The 16,766-nt window shown below is 36.0% G+C and overlaps 1 protein-coding gene across 2 annotated transcripts in view; it reads left to right on the forward strand.

Annotated features, from left to right (window-relative positions):
* Positions 1–16,766, forward strand: part of LOC113092388 (putative thiamine transporter SLC35F3) — a 47,147-nt gene that overhangs the window by 10,082 nt on the left and 20,299 nt on the right. Inside the window, exon 1 of one of the 2 annotated variants that reach the window (XM_026257979.1) lies at positions 13,829–14,077. The exons of the other annotated variant lie outside the window; for it this stretch is intronic. Coding sequence (XP_026113764.1) covers positions 14,002–14,077 — 76 coding nt within the window. The 5' untranslated portion in view covers positions 13,829–14,001. Of the gene's footprint in view, positions 1–13,828; positions 14,078–16,766 lie in introns of those variants that run through there. 2 annotated transcript variants of the gene reach the window in all.

Consider the following 16,766-nt stretch of genomic DNA (forward strand, 5'->3'; position numbering starts at 1 on the left):
GAACTATCCTTTCAACGTGGCTGGGAATTAAATAATGTGATAGGTAAATCACCTGGAAAGCAAAACAGAAGGAAAATACTACTGGCAACAGCAGAGAAGAGCATGTAAACCATTGTAGACAATTTTGTTCTGTTTCGCTTTGGTCCACTTATCGTGGCTTTTACCCCAAAAACAGCCATAATTTTGTTTTTCATGATCATTTTCCACTCTCTCTCTCTCTGACCCATTAAATAAAACTGGCAGACAATTGCGTGAGCTGTGACATGTAAGGAAAAACAGATTACTCTATTTCATGCTTTAAACAGCTCTTCAAAAGGTATGGCACTGGCAAAACATCTATTATAATACAATGAAATAAATACTTGAAAAAGGTCAAAAGTTTCTTATGAATTTCATTAGAATGATTTCTGAAGGATCATGTGACATTGGAGTAATGGCTTCTGAAAATTCAGCTTTGACGTCACTGGAATACATTACATTCTAAGATACATTAAAATAGAAAGCAGTTCTCTTAAACTGTAATAATATTACTGTTTTTACTGTACTTTTGATTAGATAAATGCAGTTTTGGTTAACTAAAGAGTTTAAAAACAGATAAATAACAATTATTCCAAAACTTTTCACCAGTTTTTTTTTTTTCCTTGAATTACTGATGTTATGCCCAAAAGTGTAGTTACAACTTCTACCAACTTCTACCAATATGGGCTAACAGGTGAAACTAATCAGTCAAACCTGGAATTTTCTCTCTTTTTTTTCTTCTTGTTTTGTAATGATAACTGTGGAAGATTGTAAGATTGTTGTGTATTGTGTAAATTTTAATTTCATAAAGACTTTTTTTTTTTTTTAAGTTCTTGAACTCATTTTTCATAACAACCTTGGTTTGTCGCTGTTGGTGATTGTCTGTCTCAGTGTGACCCACAGATTTGATTTGTTATTTTACAGTATCTCTCTCCCGCTCTTTGAACTCGTGCTGGTATGGAGTGTTTGTCCATTGATTGGCCCCTCCAAGGTTCCAGCTCTGCTCTAAACAAGGTCAGGCTGATCTCCAGTGAAAAAGCCTCAGTCTCTCTCTCTGTCACACACACACACACACACACACACAGAGAGAGAGACATACACACAATCACACATGTACCTCTCTCGTCACTTTTTCACACTGTCTGTCAATCACTTAGTTTATCTTTTTTAGCAGCACAGTGTTAAAAAGAAGAGAAGGTCTCAGCAGTCCTTGCTGCCACTGCTGTGAAAATCCAAGTGTTTGGTGCGTGTCAACCAAGATTAATTTTAAGCAGAGCCTTGAATCTGAGAAAAGCATAAAAACAAGCAAGAGCTGAAAAGATGCAGAACGTGATGGAAAAAATACCTTGTTTACCTCTTCTCATCTTTCTCAGGAGCTTTGTGTGCTGTCACTGGGAAATGGGGTTATGCATATGCACATATGGATCTTTTCCCAACTGAGGCTTTGGATCAAATAAAGGTCAAAGTCTTGAGCGGAGTGGCTTTGAATCCTGAGCTGTGGCAGTGATTGTTCTAAAACAATCTTTAACACTTGATTCACTTGAGTTGTCGAGATTAAAGCATTTGGTGTAATTAATCTTTGGATATTTTTTAAAGCTTGTGTAACAATTATATTGTTTTCTTGCATTGATCTCGAAATTTGATATCTATCTATCTATCTATCTACCTACCTACCTACCATTAGGCCACGACTTCCCCATATATGCCAACTGCTCACCAATGTTGCATTTATTTAACTAAAAATAGTGAAAACGTGTTGTTTTTAAATATTATTACAAATTAAAATGCAAGTTCCGCGGCTAAATGCAGCTAAAGTAAACCATAGGGCTCCTCACCCAAGGAAGAAGGGGCGGGGTGAGCAGTGTTCATTAGCATTTAAAGAGACATGCAACAAAACGAGTTGCTGTGAAAATAGCTGTTTATGACAAGGTAAAAATGTTATTGTTTTACACTACCACTGAGACATTTTAACCAAAGTATGTTATAGACTTTTCCTTAAAACCCAAAAAAATCATATCATCTGGAAAATGGGCATCCTATGATCCCTTTAAGAATTTTTAAGTCTATACTGTGACTTCTGATCAATTTAATGCTTTCATGATAGATAGATAGATAGATAGATAGATAGATAGATAGATAGATAGATAGATAGATAGATAGATAGATAGATGTGAACACAAAATCAATCTTTGTGGAGTAATAACTGTTGCTAACATTGGCTCTCTGTGTCTTTTTGATTTATATCCTAACCTAAAAACACTCTCACGCACTTTGTGGGTGGTTAAACCCTCCTGCTGGGCCGTCTTTTTGATGGTTACCAGGAAAGAATGACAGTCATCCCAGAAAGGTCAGCTAGGTGCTAGAAAACCCAAACCAATGGAAGTAAACTCAGGATAAAGCAGGGAGAGATTTCAAGGAGAGGATGAGAAAGAGCTGCTTTATCTTTGAACTTTGTCTTCTGTCCCCAGTGAGTCTCTCCTCCATGTGCACAGACGCTTGATGTTCCCTTCAGCCTGGAGTGACAGAGAAACGCCTCACCTGGTGGCTTCTCTCTCGCTCTTTTATATTCAGAATGACACAGTAGTTGGCGTCTTTAATCAATAGGTTGTAGTTGCACTGAATAAAATGACTGACTCTACCTCAACAATTACTCACCTCAAAATGGAGCTATACGGCCAGAAACAACTGTCTGCTTGTGAGAAGAAAGATATCAATCACTTACTCTTTTCAGAAGATCAACAAAATGCCTCATGAACAAACGCATGCAATGAATGTGCTTTCAAATAATAAATAACCATTTATGGTATTATGAAAACATAGCAGGGCTGAGTAAAAATGGATTTTCCAATTAACTGTGATTTCAAGTTTACTTTTAACATCTGATTATAAATGTCTGATTTCTTCAGAGTATGACCTATTACAGCTCAAATCTATCTGTCTATCTATCTATCCATCCATCCATTCATCTATCACTTATTCTGTCTATTTTTACACTACAGGCTTCAAAACTTTTTTTATAACTCATATAAGTCGTTATCAAGCCAAGTATTGAACTACAAACATTGCTTTTCTATTTAAAATTACAGTGATTTTAACATTCCTATTTCTGTCGCCACCAGGCACATGGGCAGATGCTTGGGGCAAACTGATCACTGATTAGTAGGAGAAATTAGCAATGCTTTAAAACACAAGTCAGAAGCCTGCCTGCCAGGACATGTCAGTGAGCTCTGACCAGCATGTCAGTGTGTGTAAAGTCAGCACCACAGCCCAGCTCCATGCACACTGGGAAAGCAGGCAATTAGAGCAATGCTGGTGACATATCCAACACGACAGACAATGGGGGAAGGGAGCAAGAAGAGGCAGAAAAAAAAATCACCCCCCTCCACAGCCCCCCTCGGCCAGGCCTGCCCCTGCCCACCCAGTCTCATTCTGCATTAGTCCCATGTCTTTCCATCTTCTTTTTCATCATCATCAACACCAACTAGAAAGGAACCACATTTCTAAGACTGAATGCATGCTGTATGCCAATACAGATTTGAACAGCATATTTTCCAGTGGCATTTTTTAAAAAGCCATTTGAAAAGCCTATTTCCCTTTTCAGCATTGGAAAGGTCATCCGTTTACTTTCTGGACAGTTTGACAGGTACCAGAATCATGACTCATGTAATTGCCACAACCGAGAAAACTGAGAAACTGAACTTGAAGGCAAGGTGTTTATTTATTATTATTATTATTATTATTATTATTGGCAATGGTAGACAGTGAGGTGTGTTCCGGAAACATTTCCAAAGAATACACTAGAGATACTTTGCTGACACTAGTCATACAGAAATGACTTAATTCACCTTTAATTAAGCAAAAAAATTGAATGCCACTGAAATATGAATGCAGAAGCAATGGAGTTTGAGAGTAGAGAAGGTTTAAACAACAGTGGTGGAAGATCTTCTTTTAAAGCTTCATTGCTCATAGATTTTCACGCATTTTGAATGCAAAATGAATAGTTTACGAGTTTATTATGAAGAAAAAGCACTGAATATTATTTGAACTTCTCAGAAATGGTGCTTATCTTTGGCATAATCCATGTTAAGGATTTAAGGTGAACCTGTTCTGAACTTGTTGCAGAAGGGAAAGCATTACTTGAACAGACTTAAGATGTTCAACGTAAAATCTGGGTATAGCAAAGCTTTAGTCTAGTTTCAGAGTCGGATTGATCTTGCCCTTATGGCTTGTTATTCAGCATGAGATGCTGGATTGTAGCATCTTTCTGATTTTCTCCTCTTCAGCTTTCCAAGTGAGAGTACAGTCACACCTGCTCTGGTTCCTTTGAAAGCAGGCCAAAAGCACCACCGTGATTAGACCCCTGCTTGATTACTGTTGAAAGCGCTCAGTTTGAACTACAAAATACAATCAGAGCACAGAGGGGGACAAAGAGCGAAGGGACAGGCAAGATGCTACAGTATAAAACTCTAGTGAAAAAACTTCTCTTCCCAGCCAATATTTGTAAAGCTGATGAGCTGTAAACTTTTAGCACATCAGTAGATGGGATGTGACATCTCTACGATGCTGAGCTCGGTGTTACATATTCACCTTTATAATAATATTAATACAGTTCATTATTTGTATTTGTATAATCTCTTAAAGGAGTAGTTTAAATAATGAAAATTGGCATAAAATGCACTCACCACTAGGTCATCCAAGATGCAGAAGAGTTTGTTTCTTCATCAGAACAGATTTGGAGAAATGTAGCATTACATCACTTGTTCCCCAGTGGATCCTTTGTGGTGAATGGGTGCCGTCAGAATGAGAGTCCAAAAAGCTGCTAAAACATCACGATTAGTATGATGTTACGCTATTTGGTGATAAAGTAACCGTGAATGTCCTCAATGTCTTAAACCTAACTGTCAATGCGACGTAATTTTATTTAAAAAAAAAAGAATTAATGCGATTATGAATTAATATGAATCAGCCTACAATTGTGCAAAATGTAATATTCTTTATATTAAAAAAAAAAAATTTCACCCTTAGGCTATACAAATTATAGATGAGTCACCAAGATTTGGAGAAATGTAGTATTACAATCGCATACTCACCAATCAATCCAATGCAGTGAATGGATTCATTTCTTAAAAGCACGCTTTTCACTCTATAAAATGTTAATTTGTAGAATGGAGTCATGTAGATTACTTATGGATTATTGTGATGTTTTCATCAGCTGTTTGGACTCTCATTCTGACAGCACCCATTCACTGCAGTGGAATCATTGGTGATTGTGATGTAATGTTAAATATCTTTTCTCTTGAGGCCATTTTCAGCCAAAGACAAATTGCTAAAGTACAAATATCTAAAGATTGAAAGTTGTTACCTGAATACTGTTGTATTTACTGTGTTGATCTTCACTTTAATGGAGTTACATAAGCATGTTTCATTAGCCTGGAGTTTAATTTTTAACCGCGCTAAATGGAACAAGTTCTGCATCTGTTCTGCTGAATTTAACCAACCGCAGTTTAAATGCAAACCATCATTTGCATCACTCCAACTCTGTCAAATTTTATTCTGAGGCTTTCCATGCCTTGCTATATTATTTATTTGATCTCTTTATCTGATGTGTCTGCATCATTGCATTCATTTCCTCAATGCCTTCTGAAAGTCCACTTCAATTCACCATTGTTAGCATTTCAGACTATTTTAATGCAGTTTCTGGTCACGTCTGATTTCAGAAACTGAAACATTTTGTATTGAACCGCAAAAGATTGCTATTTAAATTTATTTAAAATAAAATTAAAAATGTATGTCTGCTTGTTCTTCATGTCTCTGTTTGTCTCTCAGTTTAAGCATGCAGGGTGCTTGTGGTGTTTTCAGGGTCTGTCGATCATTTCAACATTTCATTTGATAAAAACTAACATATACTCTCATATACACACAGAAATGTAAAGGTCTTCACTAAACTGCAAAAATCAACTTTTGGTATAAGATATATTACTATTGTACAATATAATTAATTTCTCAAAGTAATAATAACAACTAATAATGTTATTAAAACATTATTTTTTAAAGAATATCACACAATATTTTATCCATGTTTAAATTTAACAGGATGTGCTACACTTTATTTGCCAAAGGAATTGTTCAAGCAATTCATCTGATTGCATTTTAAAGGCTGAAACATTTTAGGTATTCACTTGATGACCACTATTTCTGATATTTATAAGGCACTAAAAAACTGCAAAAAAAAAAAAATTGTTTGTTAAATTATTAAATGTAAAAATATTAACTTTTATGTTATTGATTATAGATTCTTGTTTGATTCATAAAATTAACTAAAAATCCAGAAAAAATACCTTTAGTACATTAGCATGTATATGTATAGTTTATAATTCATAATTATTATAATTTAGATTAGCAGCTTGTAGACAGGTTTGCATTGTTTCAATTCAAAGTTCAAATTAATTTATTTTAGAGCAGTGCCACTTTAGTCTCTGGCCATTATGTCTTGTGCTGATTTGAACAACTTTTGAAGGGTTGAATATGATGTTCGAGTTAAAACTAGTTTTAAAAACCATCTTGAGACCCCTGCATTTGTTCCTGTGAACCCACATCCGAGGGGCGTAAACAGGTCTGGTTGATTGATTACACCCAGTGATTCTCCCACTGTGTGTGGTAATAGTGTGTCCCTGTGGAAACCCGCCACAGCAGCAGGACGTAGATAGCTGCTAATAGCAGAACATGTGTGTCAGACTCTGATATGCAAGCAAATAGTGAATCCCACTGAAGAGCCGTCAAGATTTATCAGGGAGGAGAAAGAGAGCATCCCTGGGAACAAGAAGGAAAAAAGGGGAGATGTACGAGATGACTTCTCGATGAGAGAAAGAAATAAGAGACTGGGAGAAATTTCTTTTTTTTTTTTTAAAGAATGTATATTATTAAGTATTTTATGCCACTGTATTTTTGTTCCAGCTGATTTGACAATAAAAAGCTGAGCTTACCTATCAATCGTTCTTTCTTTCTGGCCAAACTGCATTGTTTTGGAAGTGACATTTAAATTTAAATGACTCGAATCATCTAGATTATTGTTAGCATGTGCACAAAACACAGAATACAAGAATCACTCCCAAAAGATTTCCTGGTCTCTTTTTGTGCCGCTTTGATTCTTGGAACGCTTTTTATTTCTTCTTTCTTGTTGAAAAATTGTATGTGATCTGTGTGAAAACTGTATGAGATGATAAAAGAGAAAACATACAAATACAGCTTCTCTCCCAGGAGACCCCGTTATAAATATCCAGATCTCTCTCTCTCTCTCTCTCTCTCTCTCTCTCTCTCTATGTCTCTCACTCTCTCTTATATCTTCCTATACTCTGTTTCTCAGAAGCTGCACTACACTATATCAACACACACTGAGACTCCTCTGTCCTGTTAAATCAGAGATCTATTTTTTCTGTTTAATCTCTTTGCTCTTATCTTTCTGCCTTCACAGTCATTGTTCTGGTGACTCCAGTACAGTACAGTGAGTCCACAGCGCCCCCTACTGCTCTGTCAGTCAATATGAAATCTAGTGGTGCTTCTTTGTGTGTGGAGCTTGGGTGTGTGTGTGTGTGTGTGTGTGTGTGTGTGTGTGTGTGGGCGTGATTTTGTGAAATATCTGGACACAACTTTGTATAATGACATGGGTAAGACACAGGTATTACAAGGAGAGGGTGACTTATGAGGACATAACCCAATGTCCCCATTTTTCAAAATGCTTATAAACCATACAAAATTAGTTTTTTTTTTTTTTTTGAGATAGTAAAAATGCACAAAATTTCCTGTGAGGGTTAGGGTTAGGTGTAGGGCCATAGTATATACTGTTTCTACAGTATAAAAACCATTACGCCTATGGGATGACCCCACTTTTCACAAAAACAAATGTTTGTGTGTGTGTGTGTGTGTGTGTGTTTGTTTGGGTTTAAATATTTGCTGCTAGAAAATATAGGAAGAAAACTGATAACCATAGTTTTTTTCTGAAAGTAAAGTGATGCTACCATGGTTCAGCCATGGTATCAGTTGGTAAGACTTATGATATTTTGATAATATACTATGATATACTGTGTACTGTGGTGTATGCTGTTTTATGCTAAAATACATCAGATTAGGAAAGTAAAATGGGTTTGTGAACATTGTTTCATAAAGGAATAGTTCATCCAAAAATGAAAATCTGCTGAAGATTTACTCGCCCTCAGTATATGTAGATGAGATTTAGATTAGTTTTTCTCCATCAAAACAAATTTGGAGAAATTTAGCATTACATCACTTGCTTAACAATGGATCCTCTGCATTGAATGGGTGCCGTCAGAATGAGAGTCCAAAAAGCTGATAAAACATCACAAAACCCTAAATACAACCCAAAAACTTGTAACATGAAAAGCTGTGTGTTTGTAAGACACAAATCCATCAAGACAGATTTAAACCCGTTTCTGGCTAAAATATGATTACTCTATTAATGAAAAAAAAAAAATATATATATATATATATATATATATATATTTTTTTTTTTTTTTTTTTTTTTTTTTTCAGTGACAAAGTCCATCCCCTTTTCTTTCACATCATAATGTCCCACTGACATATTTGTTAAGAATTGTTTTGACCTGTGCAAACTTCCTTCCTGATTTAAACAAGATGACTTTCTCCCCAGAGAAAGCAATATTATGGATAGAGGATTCATATTTTACCCAGGAATCTTTTCACTTCACAGAATGTTAACTGATGGACTGCAGTCATGTGGATTACTTGTGGATTATTGTTTTGTTTTTATCAGCTGTTAGGACTCTCATTCTGACGGCACCTATTCACCGCAGAGGATTCATTGGTGAAATACTCAAATTTAGTACATCTTTGAAGGCCTGAGTAAATTTTCTGAATATAATTTTGTTTTAGTATAGAATCACTTTACATGTCATAGTTATAGATACACCCACCAGATGTCCCCCTTGTCTTTAACCTGTCCTGGCATTGTTACTGTATATATAATGTTGAACCCACTATGTTTCACATTCGGAAAGAATATAGGTATGCATTATATTATACCAAGAACGACTAACAATAGAAATACAGTGCCTATTATATTCCTTTCAAATGTCAGATGATAATTGTATTGTTTCACTCAAATAATACAAATCTAGATTCTGTTTTAATGCATATGCGGGTGTTTGTAATAGATTATGTTCTCTGTTTGAGAGTTCTTCTTGTTTGCCTGAGCATAACAGCAGTAATGGAGACAGTACGATTACCTCCTTCAATAGTTTTTATGCAATAAAAGCCGACACATTTGCAAGATATTTTGAAACATGTCATGAAAGAACACAAACGAAGATATTTTGAAGCATATTGGGAACCAAACAGTTGCTGGAAGCCTTTGACATTCCCATATTATGAAAGTCAATGGCTACCAGCAACTGTTTGGTTCCCAACATTCTTCAAAATATATTTTTAATATAATTCAAAATATCTAGACTATTCACTCTGCAAATAATTATTCAAAATAATTAAATCATTACTAAATCATTGATATTCATGGTGGAGCCATTGTGTTAAAGTCAACATCTGGACATGTCAAAAAAATATAGAAATCAGGTTGTTGTTGTTGTTGTTTTAAGGTGCTTTTGGACTGTATAAAATGTATATACAACTTCCATTAAGATGAAAAAGGAGTGCTAACATTGGTTACCAATTTTATTACAAATATATTGGCTTAAATGAGCTGGATAGTGTTCCTAGTTGTCATTGTCTTACAGCAGATATATTTGGTCGGTTGTTGTTGTGCGTTATTATTATGAGTGAGAGTATCTGGACATCAGTTATGGGACTTGCTCACTGAACTGTTTCATTCATCTTCCTTTTAAAATGTAGCAGAGCATGACCTGAATATTTGAATATGAATATTTACTGAAGGCCTTTGTTTGGTAAAGCATGCATCATTGAGCAGATTGATGGAGTTTTGTTTCTCTATTGTTTTATTTAAGCCACCACCTGAGTCTTCTTCCAGGTTGGAAAATGTGAGGAGGACAAAGGAACTTCCTGTTCTGGAGTGTGTTTCATCTTTGACTTTCCTGATGGGAAAATTATAACACAGTGATAACTTCTGTATTATGTTAAAAACTTCTGTATTATGCTGATTTTGATATAGTCTGTCAGTTTCGGGGTGATCTTTAGGGTGATGTTTAACAGGACTACCTGTTTGCTCAAAGAGTTATTGTTGCTGTACTATATTTAGGTTGATCCTTTGTGAAAGTCTTGTCATATGAAATAATGTTCACAGGTTGTGCTTTATTATGGCAGCTTTTTGCTTTTATTATGGATTTGAAGTGAGCTTGTCTTGTCCAGTAACAGTCTTTTCTCATTAAACATAATATTTTGCACTACAGTGAATAACTCACATAAATCCATAATTTAGAAATACAATTGATTTCTGGTACAATTGCTGCCCCGAGGACTATTTTAGTCTTTTTATTTCATCTCAGATGCATAAAGACATACCGGTATATGTTCATCAAGGCTGCATTTACCTGATCAAAAATACAGGAAAATTGTGGAATATCATTGATTTAAAATAATCATTTTCTATTTTAATATATTAAAATAATAATAATAAAACATTTAAATATTTGTAATAATAAAACTACTATTAAATAAGTAATTTATTTCTGTGATTTCAAAGATGAATTTTCAGCATCATTCACTGTTCAAAACTCCAGTTTTCACTGTCACAAGATCCTTCAAAAATCATTCTAATATGTTGATTTGGTGCTCAAAAAAAAAAAATAAATAAATAAATAAATTAATTAATTAATTAAGATTTTTAAATGAGAGAAATGTTTGGAACAACATAAGAGACATTTTACTTTTAAGCTTTTTGTGTTTATTCCTTAGACAGTATGTGGATAAGAAAAGCCACCGCAAACCCTCACCAAACACAGTGAGCAGTGAGATGGTAGGGATGCAGATATTTATGCCCACACATTTGAGTTTAGGAGGGGTTCTGTGGGTACTGAAGCGTAGGAGGTAGATGCTGTATGTTTGATGTTTTGCATACTCATCCATATTACTCTCTCTGTCTCTCTCCTTTACTGGGTTCATTAGTTAAGCTTTAGTGAATTTTCAAAGACTAGATGTTAAAAGTATTGGTTTAAAGGCATCTGGAGCTGTGAGAAAGAACCCCTATAACCTGCAAGTGCATGCTCATGAATCGAGTTCATTCTTTTCTTTTCTGTGTAGTAAATAATAGATAAGCTGTCGTGACCAAGCGAGGCTTCCCTCCACCCACTCAAATAATGGTGGTTTCTGCTGTGTGCTTCCCAGCAAGCAAATCCACTTCACACTATCAAACACACACACACACACACACACACACACACAATTCCCACACAGTTTGCAAATGACTGTCAAAATGACTGTCAAAATGACTGTTTAAATGCACATCTGCATATGTTCTAGTGTACATTATGCTTTTTTAAATAATCTTTGTTTTTTTTTTGTTTTTTTACCACCCACAATTGACTAGTGACAGTAAGAGCAAAAACTAGCTGTTCGATTTCAAAAACCAGATTGACCTTAAAAGTGAAGTGTATCATTTCAGCACCAAAGTTTCAGAATCTTTTTTATTTAATGGATCCGATTGGGTCAGAGAACAATACACTGGTGTACGTTTGTTTCCAAACAATGGAAGACAGAGGTCTGAAAGTCAGTTTTTAATCAGTGGTGCAGAAATTACCCAATTCACCTTTAAGGCCCTGTCACATGATTTGTATCAATGTTCTCTAAAGCACCGAACTCTGACCCAATGTCAAGAGACCATATGACATTCAGAGAAAGAAAAAAAAAAAGATGTATTGCAGAATGTCAAACTGGAATGCCTCATAAAAATCACCCTTCCACGATGCTGATCTGCAGTATTTTTTTCATGTGGATGCCAAAGCGGAGCATGACCTTTAGATCACAGGTATATATTCCTGAGATCCTGTTCTGCTTTCCGTCATGATAGTCATGTCCGTTTTAAATAATGTGCAGTCATTCAACTTTAAACACATGTCTAGCTGTGAGGAAAACAGGAGTGGAAAATGGTCAGGAATCCAGTAAATGACACAGAAGAGAGAGAGCAGAAAGGTGAATGGGAAGGTTAGCTCTTGGAGGAGTCTCTTGCCGCTGTTAAGGGCCAGATTAAATCTTCTTTTAAGGTTCTGGAAGGTGAATAATTCAGGTGAAACACTCCCACACCGTCTCCCAATCTCTCTCTCTCTCTCTCTCTCTCTCTCCCTCTCTCTCTCTCTCTCCCTCTCTCTCTCTCTCTCTCTCTCTCTCTCTCCATTGCTCTTGTACATACATATTCCTCTAAGATGGGATGGGAAATTCTTCTGTCATGTTGTTGTCCCTCAGTGGTGTTTCAAGTTCAGATGATCTACTAAATCAATGAGACTATAAATAATAATAATAATAATAATAATAATAATAATATTTCCTTACATTTATATAGCACTTTTCTTGGTAGAATGGGGTCATCTGCTCAACCTCCACCAGTGTGCAGCATCCACCTGGATGATGTGACGGCAGCCATATTGTGCCAGAACGCCCACCACACACCAGTTTATTGGTGGAGAGGAGACAGAGTGATGAAGCCAATCAGTGTATGGGGTGGTTAAGAGGCCATGATCGTCAGCGGCCAATGGGCGAATTTGGCCAGGATGCTGGGGTTACACCCCTGCTCTTTTTCGAAAGACATCCTGGGATTTTTAATGACCACAGAGAGTCTGGACCTCAGTTTAATGTCTCATCCGAGAGACAGTGCTTTTGGTCAGTATAGTGTCCCCCTCACTACACTGGGGCTTTAGAACCCACACAGACCACAGGGTGAGCACCCCCTGCTGGCCTCACTAGCACCTCTTCCAGCAGCAACCAGCATCCAGGCTCAGCCCTGCTTAGCTTCAGTGGGCAACCACTCTTGGGCTGAAGGGTGAGATGGCTGATATGCCTGCCAAGTTTTATAATGAAGGAGGATTTTGCATTTTTTAGACCTCAGATTGTTTAAAAATGATTTAAATATTAGTTTAGGAAAATGTATTACAGTAAATGCAAAATTGACAGACCATTACAGTGATTTTGGTATTTCACCATTGAGTAAATTGGAGCTGTACATGACTGGAAATATCTGTCCATGAGCCTTACTAAGATGGCCAGTGAGTAAACCGACTTGCCTTAAATTGACCTCTTACCCCGACCTCACTGACCTGATGTCTTATTTATAATAATATCTAAAATAAAAATATGTTTAGGTAGCTCTCAATGTAATGGCTAAATTGCAGAGTAAAAAATAGAATAAAAGTTAGATAAAGTTCAAAGCAATATTTTAAAGAAATTTATAATAAATTATTAATATATATATATATATATATATATATATATATATATATATATATACTAGTTGTCATTATTATTATTATTATTATTATTATTATTGTTATTAAAATAAAATAAAAATAATCAGAATTTTTTTTTTTTGTTATATATATTTTTATTTTCTGAACTGGCCGTTTTTATGGTTTTCCTCATTTAACTGTTAACAGGTTGTGTTTGTTGTGTAGGCTGTTTATTATTTGAAAAGGTTTTAGTTAGCATTCTCTTGGTTAAATATCCCTATTTCTTGTTACATTTACAAATAAAAGGGGTTAATGTGCTGGATTATAACGACGCAGCTGGCAGAATCACCATCATTGCAGAGGTTTATTTACCTAAGCTTGAAAACTCGTGTGCAATTCTCTATAGGGCAAAAGAAACAAACTGCAACACCGTGACTGTCCCGCGTGGAGAATGCAGGAGGATACCGCAGAGGGTTTAGTGGGAGGGGAGAGCATAGATCAGGGGTAGAGGAGGCGCACGAGACATCGACAGCAGTTCGGTCACAATCAGCTTTAGGGATGTAGTCGATGCGGCCAGAGCTCCGTCTGTTCCGAGCTCATCAATATGAAGAAGCATTCGGCCCGGGTCGCGCCGCTGTCCGCCTGTAACAGTCCGGTGCTCACCCTGACCAAAGTGAGAGGTACGTCCGCAACGCGACTCGCGATTTAACCTCGTTCTGTACGGCGATCTGATTTCCTACATGTCTTAACACGCAGCGTTGTGTGCTCTGTTGCTTTAAAACAGTCTTTGTAATTTAAATTGAACTGTAGTGAATGTGAAACATAGCATAGAAACACCGAGAAACATCCGTCTCCTTTACGCATCACCAGTGCAGATGTTAGGCTGTTCTCTGCGCCTTTTATGCATAGAATACCAATAAGTTAAGAGATAGGTTGTCAATCTGCTTTCTGTTCCTTAAGGATAACATTTGCTCTTTCTATTCGGCAAACAAGTAATTCCTTCAATCCAGATGATGATATAAAAAGAGCATCTCCTTGTTATTGCAGACAAACTTCACTGTAGTTATTTAGATGCTGGCTTCTTCCCATTGGCTGAGACTGTTAAATTACTAGAAAACTGATATTATATCATCCTTTTTTTACACAATATTTGCAGTAAAATTGAGTTGTCATTTCACTTACAATTTTACACATTATTTACATTTTGATTTTTCTTTGTGTGTGTGTGTGTGTGTGTGAGTGCATATTATTGTGGTTGTTATTATTTTAATTATTATTGATCAGATTTATTTGCGACCTGATTTGATGGCAGTACAATCATGTGAGCAGTGAGCTGCTTGGTATCAGGTTTATTGCATGTCCCATACTTTCCCATTTCTGTGATGTATGAACCCTGTATGCTGTTTCCCCAGAAGCTGAGTGTGTGTGCATTTGTGCTCATAATTTATATTAAAAACATAATTTATATGAATTATGCTTGCATTAGCTTTCATTTTCTAGATGCCTAAGAAGCATGAATTTCTTTATCTTTAATCAAAAAAAGGACAGAAGACAGGTACTTTGAGTTCACATTTTCCTCAGGTTTTGTGGTCTGTATCAAACATGTATGAGCAGCACAGACAGAAATATCAGCAGTTTGTGTGAAGGTTTCACTCAGGCAGTTTTATCATACCCTGACATCTCATTTATGCACACTTCATAGTATGAGTAACCATCTTCCCCAAGTGTCCAATCTGATGTGATAACCAGCACCAGCTGGAGAAATGAACTACAAATCGAGTCACTGATGAGCTCATGCTTTCGAGACAGATCCGCACTTGTTTTTTGTAATCGCTTTTTTCTTTGGATAGTCTTAATTGATTTCTTTGCATTTATATGTGTGCATATATATGGTTTCTGCATTTTCAAAGGGTCTGGTTCAGAGGCTGAGGTAGAAAAGACAGAAGCTGCTGTACTCTAAAGTATTTTTATGTGTAATATGGTGAATGAAGTGGGATGTTAAACACTCATTGGTCTTTGGTTTTAGCTCTGGCTCAGACCCAGCGGTCTACTCATACTGTTGCAGTGGTTTAGGTCCGCCTGCAGCCAAATTCTGTCAGCTTCTATGATTATTAAAAGCTTTAAGTTGGCAGTTCAGAGATCTGTTGGACCTTTTGAGATTCCTTTAAGCTTCCTTTACAGAAAAAATGAAACAAGTCATTTTTAAGATGTAATAATCTTTCTCATATCCCACTTTAATACTTTACAAAGGAATCTTCAAATAAACAGTTGCAGGTTGATTTCCCCAAAAAGTTAATGCTGCTGTGCTTTTATATTGGCTCAAAAAAATAGCACAAGTTCAGGGGCAAGACCATTTCTTTGTCCAGCCTATAGAAACCTGTTTGACATTTGGCCAAACCCCTTACGGTTGACTGAACATTACAATTGAACCTTGTTCATCAACATTTTTGTAAAATATCCTTTTACAATACTATAATTAATTTATAACACAAACTGTGACTGTTGTGAAAAGGTATCTACGCATTTGTTATTAATAACCAGTCAGTAAATGGTTGAAAGTAAAGGCCCCGTTATACTTAAAACAAAGTTTGTTCTTCATTTGGGGCAAAAAGAAGTTTGAAAAGGCTAAGCGATGGTATACTGTTTCCAAACATTCCAAGAAAAATGATTAGCAGCAGTTCAGAGTCAAGTATCATGTTTTCAATACAAGAGAACCTTTCCATTTCCATAATCAGTCCTTTATGGGAAGTGTGAATGTCTCATAGTCTGAAAACTTGCATGATGTAGAAAAACAATATTGGAGTCATTTTGTTACTTTATTTGAGCAGTGTTCATTTATTTTATTAAACTGAATAAATTGTTACACCTTTTTATGTGGTGTCATGATTTACTTTGGATAACAATAAAGTTTTATTATTGTATATTCGTTTGACATTTCATTTATTGTAGACTAGCCTTTAAATTCACTTATTAAAAGAACAGCAGCAGCAGCATGGTGTAACATTTATTTGAAACACATGTATTTGGTTCTTTGCTACTTTATAACTTTACTCTTTCCTTTTTTTCTTTTCATGGCTTTAGAAAACTTGTCTCGGATGTTTCTCTACATCGCTTTTTGGACAACTCGTTGCAATTTCTTTCTAGGAATTAAATGCTTTCTCTGAATCTTTAAAGTCTCTCCGCGAGCCATCATTCAGGTGCGGATATATTTGTGCCAGCTCAACTATTCTACACTCCATTGTATTCAGGAGATGCGCAGACCTCCATAGAATGAGAAGCGAGCCTGGAAAAAAAAAATTGCACATCAAAGAAGGTTTCAGAAAACACCCACTGACTTGCGTAACCGCCACGAACCAATGGAAGCTTAGA

This window comes from Carassius auratus, unplaced genomic scaffold (assembly GCF_003368295.1).
Source record: "Carassius auratus strain Wakin unplaced genomic scaffold, ASM336829v1 scaf_tig00214575, whole genome shotgun sequence".
Lineage (NCBI taxonomy): Eukaryota > Metazoa > Chordata > Actinopteri > Cypriniformes > Cyprinidae > Carassius > Carassius auratus.